Source organism: Onychomys torridus, chromosome 8, assembly GCF_903995425.1.
Source record: "Onychomys torridus chromosome 8, mOncTor1.1, whole genome shotgun sequence".
Lineage (NCBI taxonomy): Eukaryota > Metazoa > Chordata > Mammalia > Rodentia > Cricetidae > Onychomys > Onychomys torridus.
The window spans coordinates 56,178,491-56,200,624 of NC_050450.1; the positions used below are offsets into that span (position 1 = coordinate 56,178,491).

At 43.3% G+C, this 22,134-nt stretch overlaps 1 protein-coding gene across 1 annotated transcript in view; it reads right to left on the minus strand.

Moving 5' to 3' along the window:
• Cfap52 (cilia and flagella associated protein 52) overlaps positions 1 to 22,134 on the minus strand; it is a 35,184-nt gene that overhangs the window by 11,576 nt on the left and 1,474 nt on the right. The window contains exons 2-9 of the mRNA XM_036197201.1: positions 19,355 to 19,554; positions 18,869 to 19,005; positions 13,490 to 13,618; positions 10,268 to 10,367; positions 9,380 to 9,496; positions 4,307 to 4,407; positions 3,215 to 3,385; positions 264 to 412 (exon numbers count right to left, since the gene is read on the minus strand). Coding sequence (XP_036053094.1) covers positions 264 to 412; positions 3,215 to 3,385; positions 4,307 to 4,407; positions 9,380 to 9,496; positions 10,268 to 10,367; positions 13,490 to 13,618; positions 18,869 to 19,005; positions 19,355 to 19,554 — 1,104 coding nt within the window. The remainder of the gene's footprint in view (positions 1 to 263; positions 413 to 3,214; positions 3,386 to 4,306; positions 4,408 to 9,379; positions 9,497 to 10,267; positions 10,368 to 13,489; positions 13,619 to 18,868; positions 19,006 to 19,354; positions 19,555 to 22,134) is intronic.

Here is a 22,134-nt window from a genome sequence, read left to right on the forward strand (position 1 = left end):
ACTCCAAGGAGAGGCTAGACCCTAAGGGAAGGAGGGGGATGGCAGAAGGCTGACCCTGGTGATCCACAGGCAGACATTCATGGAGAACGACAAGAATTGAATCTTCAGCCAGAACCTAGATCCAAACCTCCATTGTTTGGTTGCTGGTTTGAGGCAGGATCTCACGTAGCCCAGGCTGGCTGCTAAAACTTAAGAATAGCCTTGAACTCCTGCCTCTCCGGCCTCTGCCCTGCAGGTGTGTGCCATCGTGCACATCCCATCACCTGAGATGATGCTCCTGCCGTCTCTCATGAAGTCGATGCCGTGGCAGGTCATGTTGGGCACAGAGATCCGAAGCAGCTCCCGGTTGGATACTGTGTGCCACACCCTGATGTCTTTCTTGGCACAGGTAGCAAATAGCTCAGCAGTACCACTGCAAAAGAGCCATCAAGGGATGAACCAACAAAGATGCACAGTGTTGGGGGAGTCTCTGATATCAAGTGTGCCTCATAAGGATGTGGGGCAGGATGCCCTTTGGATACCGATTACCTGAGTGTGTGATTTAGAGGTTTCTTGTGTGGAGAGACACTCATCAATTCCTCACATCCTCTGTGGAAAATCTTTTATAATCTTTTCACTTTTGGAAGAGTTGGGACAAAGTTGTTTATAAAGAAAACATCGATTTGAAATCTTTCTAAATCTTGGTAAATTAGAAAAATAGTCACATTTCTTTATTTTAAACTACTTTTGAGGGATATGATTCACACACACACACACACACACACACACACACACACAAGTATCTATGTATGTGAAGTATGTGTCTGGATTAGTCTGGAGGCCTAACAAAGTAGCATTTCTTGAGATAAATATGTCCAAAAAAAAAAAAAAAAAAAAGGGTCCCTCAGTAAGTAATTGGTCGGTGAGGTGGGGGAAAGGGCCACTTCACATGGGGTGTAAATTACCAAGGTGTCAGGTGATTACAGATGACTCCAACTTTGATAGGAAAGGAGGTGGCATTAGGGTGAAAAAAAAGCACCTGGTTTATAAGTTAAACTTCTCAGTCTCTGGGAAGAACAGAGCTATCCTTTGTCCTAAACTCTCCTCAAGCAATTTCTCCATTTCATCTTAAACATGCTTCAAAAAAAAAAAAAATGCTAGAGTCTCTTCAGTTTTAAAGTTTAGTCACTTTAGAATTAACAGGGGGGGGGGGGAGTAGCTCCCACCTGCACACTTGGAGTAGAGTTCAGAGTTGAAATTAGGTGGCAAAAGAGAGCACCTCCCTGAAAGTCCTCTGACCTCCACATGCACATCATGGAACACATGCAACTGTACACACACACACACACACACACACACACACACACACACACACACACATGCGCACTCAAATAAATAAATAAACTGTGAAAAACAACAAAGAAAACAAAACCATATAAAACTCTTAATAGATTGGCATTTACATAGAATTGAAAATATAGTTTAAAAAAATATCCTCATAGAGGCTGGAGAATTGGCTCAGTAGTTAAGAGCACAGGATTCTCTTCCAGAGAATTTGAGTTTGGTTCCCAGCACTCAGGTTGGGTAGCTTACAGCCTTCTGTTAACTCCAGGATCAGCTGACCCTCTTCTGACCTCTGTGGGTGCACACATACACCACACACACACACACACACACACACACACACACACACACACACTCATACACAACCCTACACACACGCACATGAGAATGAGAGAGAGAGAGAGAGAGAGAGAGAGAGAGAGAGAGAATAAAATCTTTAAGTATATCCTTAGAAAAAGCACTAAAACCAGAAATTTTTATAGATTGATTCCACCAAACTCCTTCGAAAAGGGAAAAATTGAACCTGGTAAGAAAGTGACCCACTTTCCAATAAAGATTCGCTTCAATGACAAGCACCAGCTCCCTGCCACCACTGCCAGACCTAAACCGGAAGACTCAGGGAACCAAAGCTGCAGCTCATCGTATAGGGGACTGAGTTCTAAAACAGGCTTACATCTGTAAAACAATGATGTTGGTGTCTGCAGTTCAAGCTAAACATAGGAAACTCAGAGCAAAAAACCAGCCAACTTCATGGGACAGACTTTGCTAAATATAACAACGTGCTTCAGAATCAAGTAATGCCACATGGCAACTCAAGCTCCTTTTTAATACAAGAACTACTGATGGAGAGTTGACTTCAGTGAGTTTATTAGGAAAACCAGCCATTACAACCCAGGAGACCTCATGTCCATCACCTAAAAAATAAAAAAGCCTGCAGGATCAGGAAGACATCAACAAATGACTGGAATGAAGCAGGAAAACAGATGTTGCTGCAGGGGGTGGTGCCTGCTCATGATCCCAGCACACAGGACAAAGAGCCAGGGGGTCAGGACTCCAAGATTCGGGCCAGCCTTGAATATGTGAAACAACAAACAAAATCCAGCTTGAGAAAAAGAATTTCCAGGATTTTTTCTTTTTTTTTCAGATGGCATTGGAAAAATCACAGAGAAGATCTCCTGGGAATGTGCCCTTTCCAGGTTGGATTTACTGAGGAAGTCAGATTTTACATTTATTTATTTATTTTCGTGTGCACGTGTGCTTGCACCACAGCAGACGTACAGAGGTTGGAGGACAATTTGTGGGGGAGGTTCTGGTGCTCTATTGTGTGGGTCCAAGGATTGTTTAAACTCAGCTTATCAGGTTTGGCAGCAGGTGCCTTTACCCAATAGGCCATCTCATTTGCCCAAAATCTGGCATTTAAAACAAAACAAAACAAAGTGTCCAAACTAGAGGAAGGAGAACCAGGGTGACTGCACGTGGAGGCAATTAAAAACAAAACATGATAAAGATCAAAACCATCCATTAGAAGGCTGGAGAGATGGCCAGCAGTTAAGAGCACTCGCTGCACTTCCAGAGGACCCAAGTTCGATTCCTGATAGCCACGTGATGATGGCTCATAGTCTGTAACTCCAGTTCCAGGGAATCTGATGTGTTCTTCTAGCATCTGCGGGTATTGCATGAATGTGGTACACATCCATACGTACAGCCAAAACACCCATACACTTAGAATACAAATAAATAAATCTTTCCAGGTCCAATAAAATAATTCAGTACACTAGAAAAGTTTCATCAGAAAAATAATTCTGTTACTGAATCTTGAAAGTACTTGAATAAAGTGAAATTCCTTTGCACAGTGCATCAAATCTCTACGTTCTAACATTCTTCTACTTACAATGGAAAGACAATGTCCTGGACGGCTTCAAAGTGACAGGTCGCAATGAGAGTCTCTTTGAAATCAGTGAAGTTAACCCGATAGATGTGTGATTCCTCTGTTCCTACAAAGAACTGGTGTCCCTCTCCCCGGAGTGTGATGGAGGTGATACCGCCTTGCAGTTGAACTTTCCTTTGGGGAGAGACACAAAATCGAAACCAGAGTCACTCAACCAGCAAGCATTGGCTTATCTGATGGCAGAGGACACACGCTAGTCATGTGGTGTGGGACGGGCCCTCAAGAGAAAGTGACACAGCTCGGAAGGCCTGAGTCATTCACAATGGAGCACACCCAGGATCAGGGGGCAGGGGCTGTCAGAGAAGGTCTATCAGGGAGATGTGGTCTGAAACGGTTGGTACAAGGCAGGCAGGCTCATGGGCACAAATGCCCCAGGCAACCCATTTCTGAAAGATAACCTGAACAATTAGGGGGAGATGTCATATTCCTGGTACCATGCCTCAGTGTAGTGTACAACCAAGTTATGCACTTATCAAAGGGGTGGTGTGCCTCTGGGTCACAGTGAATGACTTTGGTTTGGTTTAATGTGACCATTTTCACAGGAAAGGAATCACTAGCCCTTGTGATTCCAGCTACACATTTAATAGCAAGATGAAATTCTTTAACCAGATATGCTTTTCTTTTAAACAGGACCTCACTGTGTAGCCTTGAATGGCTTGGAACTCTGTGTAGAATAGTTTGTCCTGGAACTCACAGAGATCCTCCTGCCTCTGCCTCCTGAGGGATGGGATTAAAGATGTGAGCCACAATGCTTGGCAAATATGATTCTTCCAGTACCATTTAGTTGTTGAATTTACGTGAACAAACATCTCTCTAGGGCAGTGGTTCTCAGCCTTCCTAATGCTGCAACCCTTTAATACAGTTCCTCATGTTGTGGTGACACCCAACCATAACATTATTTTGTTACAACTTCATAATTATAATTTTGCTACTGTTATGAATCACAATGTAACTATCTGATATGCAGCTGGTCTTAGGCAACACCCAGGTTCTAGTGGGCTCAATCTACCCCAACTCTATGGGTCCAGAACTCACTTGATGGGTTTGTAGCTTGGGCTTTTGCAGAAGGCCAGCACACCAGCTCCAGAGCCAACCAACAAACCACCCATCTTCAGGCACCTGACAGCTGACACTCCCTAGGGGGAGAAACAATGCTGTGAAAGGACCAAGTGTTTTGTCATTAAAAATCAACGTATCACCTGCCACAAGGGAGCATGGTGGAGGTGACATCAAAGCTGTACATATTATTTGGTGGAGACCATGATGGGTCTCCAGGTTGGCCGAGACCGTTCAATTCCAACCACAAGTTCATGTCTTAGGAGGTGTAGCCTTTCTGGTCCTGCGAGAAGTAGTCAAGCTCTGCCAATCTTCCTCTCAAAGATCGCCTGTGCATTTGAACATCCTGAATAGTAATGCTCATATATCCATCCACTCAAGTTCAGTTACAGCAGGAGGCATAAGCATGGCCTCAGTAATGTTAATTCTTTGGTTGCCATGGTTTCCACCAGAACTTAACTCATATAAATGCAGGGTCCAAGTTGACATCCAAAGACAGCACAGGAGATTTCTTAGTGACTATATTTTCTGAGCTAAGGCATATGGTATACAATCTTCCCAACAGTTGAAAATACATTTAAGATTCCAGACAATCTTCAAATATATAGAGGAATGATGGACAATTCATAGTGTGCTCCATACGGTTCTAATTTAAAATGTGCATAATTGCCTTGGTTTGAGTGTACCCCACACACACAACAAGTGTTTATGATGGAACCTACATCCCAATGCAACAGTGCCAGGAAGTCCAGCCTTGAGATTAGGTCAGGAACCAGTTGTGGTGGTGTACAGCTTTAATCCCAGCAATTGGGAGCCAGAGGCAGGTGGATCTCTGTGAATTTCAGGCTATCCATAGGAAACTTTACCTCATAAAATAAATAAATAAAAAGTCACAAAGCCTCTGTTCCCATGGACCAGGATGGTACAAGAGAGCAGTTCAGCACAGAGATGCTCACCTATCTGTGCTCCTAGATACTTGGAGGCTCAGAGAGGAAGAGCACTTGATGCCCAGAATTAGTAAAAGGTGACTCTTCTTTTTCACTGTAGGCTATCTTCATATTCAGCCTTCCCCTGTGCGATGATGTAGCCCACTGTCCTTCACTAGATGCAAATGCAGGGCTCCCAGAAGCCCCAGCTTCCAGGATCATGAACTGAATGAACTTCCATTGTCTATAAAATCACCTAGTTTCCAGCATTTTGTTATAGCTATGCAAAGCCAACTAAGACCATGGCTAATATTTTACTTTAAAACATTCAACATCTACAGTTTATGACTCAATAAGCTTATGTCTTAATGAATTTTGAGGGCTGGGTTTGTAGCCCAGGGATTGGAGCACTTGCCTAGCAAGCACAAGGGCCTGGGTTTAATTCCTAGCATCACAACAGGAAAAAAAACAGAGGTTTGAATATTAAAAAATAAATACATCCTTACAATCCTGAAGCTGGATTTTGCCTGTTCTGACTTGAAAGACACTTTCCACAGTGTCTGAGAAGAAAACAAAGGTTTGAGAATGAGAAGGAAGAGGTGGCAACTATGTGCTTTAGTAGACATGTCTTTGCCAAATAAATTCCCACTCTGTGGCTTGACCTCTCAGCTTCTTGGTGATGCCTTTTGCAGAGCTTAGACTCTATGATATTGGGGCTTGCCTATAAACTCTGTGATGGCTGTGATAGTTGTCAACTTGACTGCATCTGGAATCAACGAAGACCAACAGCTGTGGATGCCCACAAAGGATTTTCTTGATTGGGTCATTTGAGATGAGAAGACCAGAAGACCAACTCTGAATCTGGGCCACCTTGTCTGGTAGCAGCCCACATTAAAGGACAGAAGGACGCTTTCGCTTTCTGCCTGCTTGCTCTTCTTCTTGCTGGCAAGTTCATCTGTGCTGGTCCTGAGGCATTCCTTTGCTTTACTTCTTCGGGATTCTAATGTAGAATAAGACTTTCAGCTCTCTGGGACGTCCCTGGGCCTCCAGCAGCATATTGGTACTGCTGAGACAACCAGAGTCATGGGCTGAACAACTACCAAATCCTCAGTCTCTGTCTGGAGACAGTCATTATTGGAGTACTCAGACCATAGCCTGGAAGTCACACAAACAAATCCTCTTTATATATTTACATTCATTCTATCAGTTCTGTTGCTTCAGAAAACTCTGACTAATACAACATCTTTCCTGGATTGTGTCTTCATGTTGTATTTAAAATGTCATTATTAACCCCTAGGTCATGCTATCCCCGCCCCCTGCCCCAAATTATCTCTTTTCTAAGTTATAAGTTTTATATTTAGCTCTGTGGTCCATTTTGAGCTCATCTGGAAAGGGTTAAGTTCAGTGTCTGGATCGTTGTGACATCGATCCAAGTTTAGGGTGCATGTTTGGGATGTATGGGTATCCACGTGTACCAGCATCATTTGTGCAAGAACTGTCTTTTCTCTGTCAGATTGCCTGTGTTCCTCTGTCAGATAATGTTAAGAATAATCACGCAGGTCTATTTCTGAGCTACTTGTCTGCTTTTTTATTAAACCACACCGTCTCTATTACTGTAGACTCATGGTAAGCTTTGGAACTGGGCCTTCTAACCCCTCCAGCTGAGCTCTTCAGTGGTACGCTGGCTGCTCTGAATCTTTTGCTGCTTTCCCATCACCTCTAGAATCAGTTTCTCAGCATCTGTAATTAACTCTGGGTTTAGGTCACGATTCCATTGAATTTGTAAATCCAGTCAGAAGAACTGGCTTCGTGTGTGTGTGTGTGTGTGTGTGTGTGTGTGTGTGTGTGTGTGTGTTGTTTTGTTTTGTTTTGTTGTTTGGTTTTGGGTTTTTTGTTTATGTTTTGTCCTGTTTTTGAGAAAGGCTCTCTGTAGCTCAGGCTGGTCTTGAACTCACAATATAGCCAAGGATAACTGTGAACTACTGTTCCCTTTGCTACCACCTCCCAGGTGCTGGAAGTCCAGGCATGAGCCCACCAGTGCGTTTTAACATTTAAACAAGAGTGAGTTTACCTATCCATAAACACGAAATATTTCTCTACTTCTCCCCTGATTATTTTCACTTGTTTTGTAGTTTTCTCACTGAGACCTTGTAAAACACCCTGTTGTAATTATTACCGCTACCATCATCATCATCCCGGTCAACTTCTTCCAATGTAGTGTTATATATCTATCTATCTGATAGGCTGTTAAAACATGATAATCCTTTGCCTCTCTCTTCAGAGAACATTTGAGTAGAGTTTCGAAATGAGTAACTGCCCAAGGCCATTTGGTTTTCAAGCAAGGCATCTTCAGTAAGCCCTCTTATTTTCTCATCCCTCAAGCAATCTTTCTTTCCAGCCACGGGAAAGCTGAGCTGGTAGGACTGCTTTGTGGGGTTGACCATCAGTCCCGGAAGAATCAGCAACGCAAGAATTGGTAGGAGGCTTAAATGCCAGCAGGTTGCAGGGCACTACCACACCAGCATCTGCTCCCAAGTACTACTGTTCAGGCACAAAACCAAACCAAATCAACAACAACCAAAAAAAGAAAAAACTCAGCCAGCCAAACAAACAAACAAACCCCAACCAAGCAAACAGAGACTATCAGTAGTTTTCAAGTAGTGTCTTCAGATGGCCTTTGGAGGCCTTGCAGGCCTTGGAACTTGCAGGGCTCAGATATGTCTCCTTTTCCTTTGATTGGCCTTGTTTTATCAGCTTAGTATTAGAATCTGTCTCTCCTAAATAATTCTAAAAAACACCAATCTAGGCCACGCTTTGATCTCTCCTATAGAATTATTTCTAAATATTTATCGATGTGTATTGTCTGTATCATGGTTTCTTCCCATTTATTTATTTATTTATTGTGGATTTCTTTAAAAGCCTGAATATTAAATGATGACATGGTTAAGGAAACTGACATTTTCCCAAGAAGACTGCATAGTATTTCATTTCTTGAGAATGTCTGTTAAGTGGGAAAGTAGCTGTGCTTCCATGGGAACCATCTGCTCTGATATCAGAAATGAGACAGGCAGGTGCAGGAATTAGCACACAAACTTTCCAGTGCTTGGAACTTCCTGGGCACATGAGAGACAGCTGTCCTTACTGTAGAAAGTCATCATTCAGTGGTGGGGCTTTTATTTTTGTTTACATGTTAGTTAGCATTGCTTACTGGGGTTTTATAAGAATTGTTAAGAATCCTGCAACTATGCACTGTTGATGATTTCTTGGTCTCATGAAAGACTTATAGCATCACTGAGGCTAAAATCTAAGATCTAGTTATTAGAGTTGAACACACACACACACACACACACACACACCCACCACACACACACACACACACACACACACACACACACACACCACACACACACACACATACACACACACACACATACACACACACACACACACACACACACACCATAAAGCAGCCCTCTCTCCCTCTCTCATAGACAGCAACTGGACTGGAACCAATGTAGTTTCAGCTCATAAAGAAACAGAGCTTGTGCTTTGAAGAGGGGGAAATGGGCAAGGCATATTGATCAATACCCTACAGTGACACCTAGGGATGTCTTTGCCCTGAAGTTGAAAACCAGAGAGTACGGCTTGGAGTACACACCAGTGTAGTTTGCCAACTTGGATGTGGCTTCGCAACCATTGATAATTTGCCTTTTTTGTCCCCAACAGACTTTTCCTTAACAAAAGGCTTTGCTATCAGTGGAGTGTAGTGGGTAGCCATTCCAGCCTTGGCCTGGAAGTTCCAACCCCCATTGAGGCTTCAGTAATGGTCACGCCTACAAGGCGGGGCGGAGAGAGGATGCTGAAGACCCAGGACCGAGAGGAAAGGCTTCTCTTGGTTCCAGGACCCTGGACGCTGGAGGTAGACTGAGCAGGGTTCTCCAGAGAACACTGCTGGACTGGCCATCCCTTTCCCAGACCCTGCAACCTATCCCTTCATTTGTAAGTTACCCCACAAAATAAACCTCTCTTTTAACTATGTGGAGTGGCCTTAATAATTTCACCAATAGTGGAGGGAAGAAAATGATGATAAGAAGGATCATGTCATACCTTGCTGGGTTCTACTCACCAAGCTGAGCTTGTCCTTCACAGGCCCAGTGTCTACCAGCAGTTTGGTCCTGGGGTTCATTTTGAGGATGTCCCCGGTTGTAGTGCCGAGGTAGAAAAAGCTATCATCACCAGCCATCTGGGAGGTCAGAAACAGAAACCTGAAGACCCGAGACTCCCCAAGGGTCTCTGAAGCCCCGTTAGAGAGGAGATGAAAGTCCGTAGTGACTGCCAAAGAAGCTCACAGTAACATCTATTTCCCAAGACTCAAGGATAGGTCTGCCCAGCTGTGAGAGGAGCAGAGTCAGGGCCATTGGCAGCGGGAAGAGATGTTGGACTATAAATTGTACTTGACACTCATTTGGGTCTGATGCTAACATGCATGACCAGGGCCAATGGCTGAGTCACCTCCAAAGGGCTCTTAGGATAAAGATGTGCCTTTCCTATGAGGACACACATTCGCTATATCTCACAGTTTCCAGAGGCTATGTTCATAGAAAGGACTATGCATTAAAAAGAATAAGCCATTTGAGCACAGCGTTCTACGGATGAATTATGACTCTACATTCAAACGTATTAATAATATCTCTTTGTGAGAACTTTTCCTAGCAGAGGCTTTATTTCCAATGGAAGAAATAATGGCGGCGGCAGAGGGAGGTGTTGCATGCTCTCAGTATCAACTGGCCACACTGGTTCCCGCCAGGTCAGGCTTTGGATGTTTGATGACTGCTCTGGTCCCAGTATAATGGGACCTCTTAGTGCTGCCCGGCTCCTCCCAGCTGCGGTGCTCCCTCTGAGTGTACCTCCTCCCTAGCCTGGCCCAGTGCGCACACACGCTCCTGCTCAGGACTGATGGCAGGCGCCTGCGCGCATTGTTCCTTCGTGTAGCCACGGTTGAAGCGACACTTACTCCGGTCGTCATGACTATTCTTTTCTGTTGTCCCGTTTGACACTCAGTTGGCCAGATTTTTCTGTTGGGGAGATCCAGTTCCCACACTCGAATTGTCCCACTACAAAGAAAAGCCACAATCACATGGATACCCTTCTAAACATTGCTTCACATCTTTTAGGTCCCGTCGCCCCACCCCCCTACCCCCTTCCAGCTCGAAGTAGAAGCTGAAAGGAAGAGACATAAACATTTTTTGAGGACTTTTGTTTTTATAGCCCACTGTGCAACTTGAGAACTTTCCACTCGATCTAACGGCAACCCTCAGGGGTAGGTTTTGTGATCCGCAAATGAGGTGATGCAGACAGAGCTCGTATGCAGCAGAACAGGACGCATACCCAGCTCTCTCAGACACTGAGGTGCGTACTCTTCCGACTGTCCTGAAAATAAGCATGTATCTAATAAAGCATACAAGCCAGGCGTGATGACACAGGCCTTTCCTCTCAACAAGTAGAAGACAGAGGCAGGCAGATGTCTGGGAGTTTAAGGTCAGCCTAGTCTATGTAATAAGTTCTAGGACAGCCAGGGCTACATAGTGTAACCCTGTCTGAAAGATCAATCAATCAATCAATTAATTCATTAATTCATTAATTCATTAATTAATCATGCAAATAAATGTAGAAAAAACAGGGTTCTTCATTTTCATTCTTTCCCTCTTATTAACAAGTACTATTATATACACTTATGATATAGAACATGATGTTTTAACATGTGTATACATTGTGAAATGGTTAAAATAAACTACTAAGCATATGTATTACTTCACTTATCTTTTTGGAGTAAGAACGCTTGAAATCCACTTCTAGCAACTTTCAGTGTTATTTGATATATACTGTGTGCATATATTGTTATGACCTGTAGTCATCGTAGCATATACAAACTGAATGTCCATCTGTAGATGAATGGATGAAGGAAGTGTGCATATATACAAAGGAAAACTGTTCAGCCTTAAGGAAAGTGGACATCTGGAGAACATCACTCTGGCTGGAATAAGCCAGTCACACAAAGACAGATATTGCCTGATCTCACTCACGTGGAATCTAAATGGAATGTACTGGAGGCTGGGGTGGGAGAGGGTGAGTGGAAAATGTTTGTTTGGAACAACAAATCTCAGTCAGGAAAAATAAGTCAAGGTGTTCAGTTGTGTTGAGACATTTAAAAGGTATCCTTTTTCTTTTAGAGGCAGGATCTCATGTAGCCCAGGCTGGCCTCAAACTCACTATGTAACTAAGGCTGGCCTTAAAATTCCTGCCTCTGCTTCCCAAATGCTGGGGTTTCAGATAAGCTCCTTGCTTAATGGAGGACAGTTTAGTTTGGGGGTTCCTATCTCCAAGGAAAGAGAAATGAGATTAAGTGAGTGAGAGTTAAGTTGGTAATTAGTGTGACATGTAATATGTGGCTGGCACTTTACCGCTATATGCTGAGTTAATTTGAATCGATAATTTTGTAATAATAATTACAATACCAAAGTGAATATAATCAAAAGACACTTGTGAAATTCTCAAATAATTGGTAAAAGTATTATTTAAAAAAGAAAATATTGCAAAGAGATCTGCCAATATTCCAATCAGAAAGCATTAATTAGAACATGCCAATTTTTTTCTTTATTTCTAGCCTACAGAACTGCACACATAGTAAGATTTAAGTGTATTTTAAAGTGAAGTGGAGAGAGAGAGTGCAAGCCCATGGCCTTACTGGTAGATAGAGTGTAGATGTTGAAACACTGGGATGTCCAGACTGTCTCAAGGACACGGTATAGAGGAATACATGACACCATGGCTGTGATAGAGAAATCAGGGTCTCCTGGTGTCACAACAGAAAATTTAAAAATGTGGACCACTCTGATACTTAAGAACAGGTATCACATGAAATTGAAGCCAGCTTGGAGTACAAATGATGCAAAAAAAAGATTGTTTCCCATAAAACTTAAGGTTTGGCTTTTGGAGAAACACTGCCCACAGATGTTAGAACAGCCCAAAGCCTTCAGCTGCTGAGGAACCAGAGAACTGAGACCCTGCAAAACAGAGACAAGCTGCTCTGCAGACCTCAAGGGGGCAGAAGAGCTTGAGTATGGGCTGTCTGGGCAAAAAGATCAGGGCAGGGTCCGGAACATGGTTTGCCTGGCTGGGGAGGGCTTTCATGGATGCCAAGGAATTTACCTCCTCTCAGTGAGTTCATCCTCACTCAGCCATGGAATAGATGCAGTGTGTGTGTCCCAAGGTGGGGACAGGAGGCATGGTAGAGGCTGAGCAGCACAGATTTACTCTGGCCGGGAAAGGAAGGAACAGTATGTACCTTTCATGGATGGGAGATGGACAGAGAGTTTCACAACTTGTCCTTCTGCCTTGCAGTTTCCAGTGTCTTCCCTTTAAGCTAGTGGGTGATGTGGGAAAGGACATGTTTATGTCTTTCACCTTCCCCTCAGACCATCAAGCAGGGCTCTGATGGACAGTCTGTAAATTAATTTATGCTGTGGGAGAGTTGCAGGTTCTGTTCACATGTCCAGCTCCCTCACTTAAGCTGGCTGAAGCTGACTCTGAGTGATGTCCTGTGGCTAATAGCTTAAATGTTTGAAATATAACGACATGGTTCTTTTGCAAAATATCACTTCATTAGGCCTAAATCAAGAACAGGTGGCAAAAAATGCCAACCAGAAGTGAATCCATGTGATTGTGCAAATTACTTGGCAAGCATGGATTAGTCATCGTGTCTTTTCAACCACAGAAAGAATCCTAAGAAGGGTTCAGGGCCAGTGAGGTGGCTACGTGAATGAAAGAGCTGGTGGCCGAGCCTGAGTTCAATCCTCAAGACCTATATGATGGAAGGGAAGGACTGATTCCCACAAGTTGTCCTTTGACCTCCATATACTTGCTGGGGCACATGCATGGACACACATACACACAATTTGTAAGTAAATGTAATAAAAACAAATTTTTAAAGAAGCTTTTAACCATTCCGTGGAATCTTTCCAGTAGAACCCAACAGCATTTTCAAAGAAACGTACTGGAAATACATCCTGCTGAAAAGATTTTTTTTCAGTGCTTACAAAAATTACTATGTAAAGTATCTGTCCAGGGGCTTAAGACACATGCTTTCCCCATCTCCACACCCAGAACTGGCACACGCATGTCTTCTGGGCAGGTGTCGTGGTAATCTGAGTCTGACATTCTCACCGCACAGACTTACTTCCCAGCCGTGACAAACATCTCATCCTGGCACCGAGAGAAGATCACATTGGTGGCGTTGCCGACATTGAGGCCCGCCGCGGGGCTGCCGCAAATGGCATCTCTCTTGGCTACGCTCCAAACCACCACACTGCCAGACAAGAAAGGGAAAGACACCAACAGGGCAAGTCAGATCTTCCTAGTGAACAGCTGTCCTAATGGTTCTAGAAAGAAAAAGAACAAAATGAACTGGTCCTAGTGAGGGGACACTTGGCCTCTCCCTCCCCACCCCTAAACATCTCCTCAATGCTTACACTGCTCCCTGGGAGGCCAACGTGATGCTTTAAAAGCTTTGAAGGAGAATTATTCTGGGACTGGAAGCCAGTGAACCCACCCATCAATCAAGGCATTTCAGATGCACAAGCATCCAAGCGGATCAAGTCTCCATCTCATGTAAACATCTTCCTTGGGGCTGGCGACAGGGTTCAGGGGTTAAAAGCACTTGCTGCTCTTCCAGAGGACAGCAGTTTGGTTCCCAGCACCCACATCAGATGTCTTACAACCTCCTGTCAGTCACTCTGTAGGATCTGAGATGGCCTCTTCTTACCTCTGCAGCTGGCTCTTAAACCAACGAACAAACAAACAAAGGAAAACCCTTTTCTCCCCCGGCTGTGAGATGCTTCAGGGAGGATGGTGCTTGCTGACAAGCCTCCCAGGGTGACTGAATTCAATGTGTGGGACCCACATGGGGAAAGGAGAACATGGACAAGTTGTTCTCTGATGTCCACATGTGTGCTGGGGCACACAGAGAGACAGATTAGACAGACAGACATAGTTCTCGATTTTAAAATCTTTAAAAATCTTGAAAAAACCCACAATATTGATTTATTAGGTCTTCATAGAGGTGCTCTGGGAAGCCTCTCTCCTGTATACTACCCCACCTCCAGTGTGGAGGTCAGGTCCAATAAAGGCTTCTCGTGCCTTGAGGAAGTGTTCTAGCATATAAAAAGAGGAAAATTTAAAGGCAACTGTAATTAAGATGTTATAAGGTGGTGATGGGTGATGGCCGGTGGTGGCGCACGCCTTTAATCCCAGCACTCGGGAGGCAGAGCCAGGTGGATCTCTGTGAGTTCGAGGCTAGCCTTGTCTACAGAGCAAGATCCAGGAAAGGCGCAAAGCTACACAGAGAAACCCTGTCTCGGAAACAAAACAAAAAAACAAAAAAAAAAAAAAAACCCAAAACAAAACAAAAAACTAAGCGTCTGAACAGCTAAACATATAAGGTGGTGTTTCCAAACTCAAAGAATCAACCAGACAGTCAGCTATCTGATTTTTTGTTTGTTTGTTTGTTTGTTTTGTTTTTCAAGGCAAGCTTTCTCTGTTTAGCTGTGTGCCTTTCCTGGAACTCACTCTGTAGCCCAGGCTGGCCTTGAATTCACAGGGCCTCTTGTGTCCTGCTGGGATTAAAGGTGTGTGTCACCACCGCCCGGCCAGCTAACTGATTTGATCCGTACACCATTTGCATATAGTGAATTATTTCACAACTAATCTTATTTATTTTATTTATTTATTTTTTAGAAAGGACTTCCCTATGTATGTAGCCTTGGCTGGCCTAGAACCCACAAAGATCTACCTGCTTCCTCTCCCAAGTGCTAGGATTAAAGGTGTATGGCAGTATGCTTGCAATTTCTAATTTTTTTTTTTTTTTTTTTTTCTGAGACAGGGTTTCTTTGTGAAGCAGTCCTGGCTGTCCTCGAACTCAAAGAAATCTGCTTACCTCTAGCCTCCTGAGTGCTGAGATTAAAGGTGTGCTCCACCACCACCTAGGCTCAATTTCTAAATTTTTTAAAAAATTTTATTACAAAAAAAATTTAGGGTTGGGGATTTAGCTCGGTGGTAGAGCACTTGCCTAGCAAGCTCAAGACCCTGGGTTTGGTCCTCAGCTCCGAAAGAAAAAAAAAAAACAAACAAACCAAAAACAACATTTAACCCAGGTCAGCTGGACCTCATTCCTGGGGTATCTGACTCAGGTGGCCTGAGGGAGCAGGGCTGGGATTTTGCTTTCCTCACAGGTTCCCATAATGCCGAGGCTACTGGTCTGGGGATCACATTTTGAGAAGTATGACTTCTTTGTGAAGTGACTTTTCCATCTTCCTGGATATAATCATACAATTCAGTCCTAAGCTGAAGAGTATTTGTAAGCGAATACCAAGAATGCTGAGTAAAGGAAGGGGAATCGTGTCAAGTATTTGAATCCAAATATTTAAAGCAAATGTTACAGGCCTTTGTCAGTGCGAAAGCAGGCCTGCATGCATGTTCGATTTTCTGCATACAGAATGTGTTGTTATTATACATGACCTGAAATCCAGGTATAACAGATCACCAGCAATAAGGAAGAGGAAGTGATGTAAAAGCTATAAGTTCTTTTTCCTAGTAGGCACGGATGGGTGTCATGTAATGTGGAAAAGGCAAAGGGTAATCCCTTTACAAGTTAAACTAGATGATGAACCAGAGAACAGAAATACTAAAATTAGGTGCCTCCTTCTGTAATTCCAGACGTTGAGAGCTGGACACAGGAGGCCTAGGAATTCATGGTCATCCCCATCCGCTACACGCCAAATTTGAGGCCAGCCTGGGCTACATGGATCCTGTCTTAAGCAAGACAAACACAAATGCTTCATACTAAAAAGAAATGTAAATACATTTCCACACAAAAGCATATATGTATGTATTTTTGTTCACAGCACTATGAATTATTAATAATTATTATATAATCATTAATGCCTTAAAAGTGGCCATGCAAGCTGGAGGTGGAGTGCTAGAACATTTTCTTAGCATGTTTCAGGCCCTGGGTTCAACCCTCAGCATGCGCGTGCACACATACACACACACACACACACACACACATGAAATAATTGAAATAATTCAAAAGTCCATCAGTTGCTACATGGATAAAGAAAGTGGCTGGGCGGTTGTGGCGCACACCTTTAATCCCAGCACTCGGGAGGCAGAGCCAGGAGGATCTCTGAGAGTTCGAGGCCAGCCTGGGCTACCAAGTGAGTTCCAGGAAAGGTGCAAAGCTACACAGAGAAACCCTGTCTCGAAAAACAAAACAAAACAAAAAAAAGAAAGTGTGCTTTTTCCATATAATATAATTTGAAAATTATTTATACTGATAGCATGTCACAAATGGGCAAGCCTTGGAAACACTGAGTGAGCTTAGGGAAAGAATTTGGCAAAAACAAAACAAAAAACACCCGAGGATGGTACAATTCCATTTACGTGGAATTGCCAGAACAGACACCCCCACCAGGACAGGAAGGAGCATGGTGACTGCCTGGGGCTGCAGAGAGGAAGGATGTGGAATGACTACTAATGGCTTGTGGGCCTCCTCTCTGGGGTGCTGGAAATAAAGTTGTCTGTAGTGGTGGTTTCAAATTCTGTAAATACACTAAAAACCAACCAACTGTGTACCTTGTCTGCATGTATTTTATAGTATATGAAATATGTCTCAGAGCTGGAGAGCTGGCTCAGCAGTTAAGAACACTGGCTGCTCTTCCAAAGGACCAAGGTTCAATTCCCAGTACCCGTAAGGCAGCTCGAAACTGGCTATAACCCCAGTTCCAGGAGATCGGATGCCCCCTTCTGGCCTCTGCCATGCACAGACATATGTTCAGGCAAAACATCCATAGACATATAAACAAACAAACAAATAAGTAAATAATTTTTAAAAGAGAGAAACACATTTGAGTAAAGAAATAAAAATAGCAGGGAGGGAAAAGGGAGGCTGTGAGGAGATAAACTTGAACAATGGACAATGAGATATGTATATGGAACTGTCGTAATGAAACTTATTATTTCAAGCATTAACAAAAAATTGATAAATAATATTAATTAAAGCCTTCAGCCAATAGAGCCCTTTATAGTGAGGGGATGTGAGAGAAGGCATAGGGAACTCACATTTTTGAATTATAGATCAAATCATTCCCAGTGTTTCTCTTGACCTTGTGGTTTTTGTCTCAAGAAGTGAGCTCTTAGCTCCTGCGGCAGTGCCACGCCCATCTGCCTGATGCCCTGCTCCCTGCCGTGAAGGTCATGACTCTAACCCTCTGAAACTGTGAGCGCCAAATCAAACACTTTCTTCTGTAAGTTGCCTTGGTCCTGGTGTTTTATCACAGCAACAGAGAAGTAACTAAGACTGAGCTACATTACAACAAAAATAATATGATAATATTGATAAAAAAAATTAATAGACTAGTTGCAAAATATAAACTGTGTATGCAGAAAATTGTGAATGAATTGTATAACAGAGAATGTTCGTCACTGTTAACTGGAGTTTTTGTCTTCCCTCTACCACTGAGTTGGGAGGATTGGGTGGAAAGGCCCAGATACTTGACAGCAGTGGAAATATACCGGATAGATTCTACATGAATCATATATTATTCTCTACTGTCTATGTTCTTTAACACGTAAATAGGAACGCGTAGTTCATTGATCGTCCTTCCCAATTTAATGCTATCTTTTTTTTCCTACATTGTTCAGGCCTGCCTGAAAATGACGTTTTTGATGCACCTTTATTTCTTCCAATTTTTCTTTATTTATGCCAAACATTACCGAGTCCATCCAAGGGCAAAGATCATGACTTGTGGGGCAAGACAAAAGTATTATCTCTAGAGTCACCAGTCTGTGTCCCAGCACTGCCCCTTATCCACTAGTGACTTCACTTGCTCAATAGTTACTGGGCACCAATGGCTTCCATTCTAGAGAACAGGTCTGAGGCTCAAGTGAGCTATGGCAGTTAGAGTTCTCAGCACACACTTGTCACACAGTACATACTCAAAGCACATTTGTCTTTGATAATAACTGTTATCATGACTGTGGTCATGATGTCTTTGACAGCATTGGTTTTTGAATGGAAGTGCACACAGTATCATCCAGGAAGGTTTTATGACTCCTAGAGGCCAGACTAATCAAGTCAGTCTCTCTGTAGTTGGGCCCTAGCAGCAGGGAGCTGGCCAGGTAATGTCCACTTGGCAGCAGAGCTGAGGATCACTCTTCTAAGTGACTTTTTCTCATGGTCTTTCATATATAGCAACACCCTCAGATATGGATAGACCAACAGAGGACCTGGGAAGGGCTAATATACTTGATATCTGTAGCACCTGGTAGAAAGCATGTAAGTAGCTGGGCAGTGGTGGTGCATGCCTTTAATCCCAGCACTTGGTGCAGAAGCAGGCAGATCTCTGAATTCGAGGCCAGACTGGTCTACAGAGTGAGTTCTAGGACAGTGAGGCTACACAGAGAAAAACTATCTATAACAAAGCAAAACAAAATACTACTCCACCTTAAAAAAATCAATAAAAGGAAGAAAGAAAGTGTGTAAGTAGGTTTCATTCATTACCTTCCATCGTCTGGGCCTCCAAGTGAAACCAGGTACAAATCATTGGGCGAAAAACTCAGGGCTTCAATTTTACCCTTGTGCAGTGACAGCCGAGCAATCAGCTCTCTCTTCTTATAGTCCCACAGAATGATGTCTGCCTGAGAGGCAAGAATACACTGTCAGATGCTAGATAGGCTTCAGGAGAACCTCTCTTGGTGAGACACACTCAATAATGCCATTCCCCTGTATCAGATCATGCGGTAGAAACATGACAGACAGCATCAATGCAGAAGCAGATTTAAGCTAAGCGTTTGCTGTCACAAGCCATGGCGTCTGGTGCAAGGACACCAGGGTCTTTTAGGAGCAGCTTGATGGGCTGAGAACAAGAGAAAGCAAGGGATGACAGAGGGTGCGCGAGCACACGGAACTAGGAAGCCCAAGTCCGGCAGCTCTTCTAGAGAGGCACCTCTAAGTAAACGTCCAGTGAATTCTCTCCATCTCATTCACCTTGAACCCCATGAAAGTGACTTGTCCAGAGGCGATATAATCTCCTTTCTTGGAGATGGCCAGACAGGAGACATTGTTACCATGGCCGTGTAGGAATTTCTGCTCGTTACTATTTATTGCCTGGATGAGGATAGTGCAGCCCAGGGGATAGATCAGGTGCTCCTGGTCAGGGTGGCATTTGAGACCACTGGGAACGTGTCCTAGAAGAGATTAAAAATAACTATAACCAGGTGAAGATGTGGCTGGTGGTTTTGTTTTGCTTTTATCATAGGACAAAAGACAACACTTTTGAAATAAACCTTAATCCAACTGAAGCAAATACAGAATAATAGGTACTTTTATTCCATGGGCAAGGAAACTGGTGTAGCCCGGCTCTCCTCAGACTTTGATGTGCATAAAACTCCCCAGGGGGCCAGTTAAAATGATTCCAGTTTCAGGTTTGGAGTGAGGGAGGATGCTTCATTTCCAGCCAGCATACAAGGGATGCTGATGTTGTCTGGAAACCTCGCCTTGGACAGCAATGCCCTGCGGCAGGTTCTCTAATCCTGAGAAGCATGGGTGTGTAGGGCTCAGGCAGCTTGTTAGAGGATGGCCTATAGACGCAGGGAGAATGTGAGTACTTAAACATTTGAAGACAAAAGTTTTGCTTATTTCACTTATTATAATGTCCTCCAGGCTTATTTGTCACTAAGCAAATGTCATGATACCCCTCTTTTAAAAGGCCAAATAGCATTAGAGTATGTCTGTGTGCATCTCATATTTTCTTTATCCATCCATCTGCTGATGGACGTTTGGGCCATTCCTATATCTTGGCTACTGTACACAAAGATGCAGTGAACGTGGAGGTTTAGATATTACTTCAAAATGCAGATTTCATTTCTTTTGGGGTATTTACCCTACGCTGGATAGTTTTATGTCAACTTGGCACAAGCTATAGTCACCTGAGAGGAGGGAGCCTCAACTGAAAAAATTCCTCCACAATGTCAAGCTGTAGGCAAAGTATAGAAGATTTTATTAATTAGCGATTGATGGGGGAGGGCCCAGCTCATTGTGGGTGGTGCCATCCCTAGGCTGGTGGCCCTGGGTTCTGGAAGAAAGCAGACTGAGCAAGCCACGAGGAGCCAGAAAGCAGCACCCCTCCATGGCTTCTGCATCAGCTCCTGCCTCCAGGTTCCTGCCATGCTTGAGTTCCTATCCTGACTTCCTTCAATGATGAACAGTGATGTGGAAGTGTGAGCAGAATAGACCTTTTCCTCCCCAAGGTGCTTTTTGATCATGGTGTTTCATCACAGCAATGATAACCCTAACAAAAACATACCCAGAAGTGGTATTGCTAGACCATATAGGATCTCTCTCTCTCTCTCTCTCTCTCTCTCTCTCTCTCTCTCTCTCTCTCTCTCTCTCTTTCTTCTTTCTTCTTCTTCTTCTTCTTCTTCTTCTTCTTCTTCTTCTTCTTCTTCTTCTTCTTCTTCTTCTTTTTTAGCTGAGGATTAAACCCAGGGCAGTGTGCTTGCTAGGCAAGCGCTCTACCGCTGAGCTAAAACAGGGTCTTACTATGTAGTTCCTGGGTGGCTTGGAACTTGATATGTAGATCAGGCTGGCCTTAAACTCCCCGGGAGCCACTTACCCCTGCTTCCCCTTGGCTGGGATTAGGTATGTGCCCCCATGCCTGGATCCTTTTTCATGAAATTCTTATGAAAGTAAAGTTAGTGTTTTTCATCTGTTCCTACTAAAACTATAAAAATTTGCTCCTAATTTCAAGCTCTTTATAAAGATTCATATGGCTACCCATACGGTAAAGGTAAAATAAGATCGCTATTGCATACTACACATGAATAACACCTTCATTTCCAGGTGGATCAAAGATCTAAACATGAAAACCAGGACCTAATGTTTACACAGATGTAGGAAATGTACAAAAGACATCAAAGGTTGATTATTTATCGAGTTGTGTTTAAATCTGATATTTCTAGCTACAAAGGGCAAATGAAAAGCCCAAACCAGAAGAGATTTATAACATACAGAGATTATAAGGGGTTTTCAGTTAATATACACAGAGCTTCTCCAAAGCGATAAGAAAAACACACATTACTCAACAACAATAACAAAGATGATCAAAGAATATGAATGGGAAGTTCCTAACAAAGGACCTTGAAAATCAATAAGCATATAAAATGTAACCTCTTATTTTGAGGTTAGGGTTAAGTTGGGGTTAGGGTTGGGGTTGAGGCTAGGGTTGAGGTTGGTGTTAATGCTATGGTAGGGGTGGGAGTTAGTGTTTGAGTAGGCGTTGCTTTGGGGTTTGGATTGTTTAGGGATAGTGCTGGGTTTGAGGTTGAGGTCTGGTGTGTGGTGATTTGAATTAGAATGATCTCCATAGGTTCATATATTTGAATGTTTGTTTTCCAGTTGGTGGAACTGTTTAGGAAGGGATAGGAGGCGTGGTCTTGTTGGAGGGGGTGTGGCTTTGTTGAAGAGAGTATGTTAATGGGTGTGGGCTTCAAGGTTTTAAAATCCCACACTAGACTCAGTCTTTTTCTTTCTGTGTCTACTGCTTGTGGATAGGATATAAACCCTCAGCTACTGTGCCAGTTCCATGCCAGCCTGTCTCCTGCCATTCTCTCTGCCAGGATGGTAATGGACTCACCTTCCAAAACTGTATGCAAGCCCCCAATGAAATGCTTTCTTATATAAGTGGCCTTGATCATGATGTCTCTTCATATCAATAGAACGGTAACTAAGACAAAAGTTAGTGCCAGGGAGTGTCATATTGCTGTGAC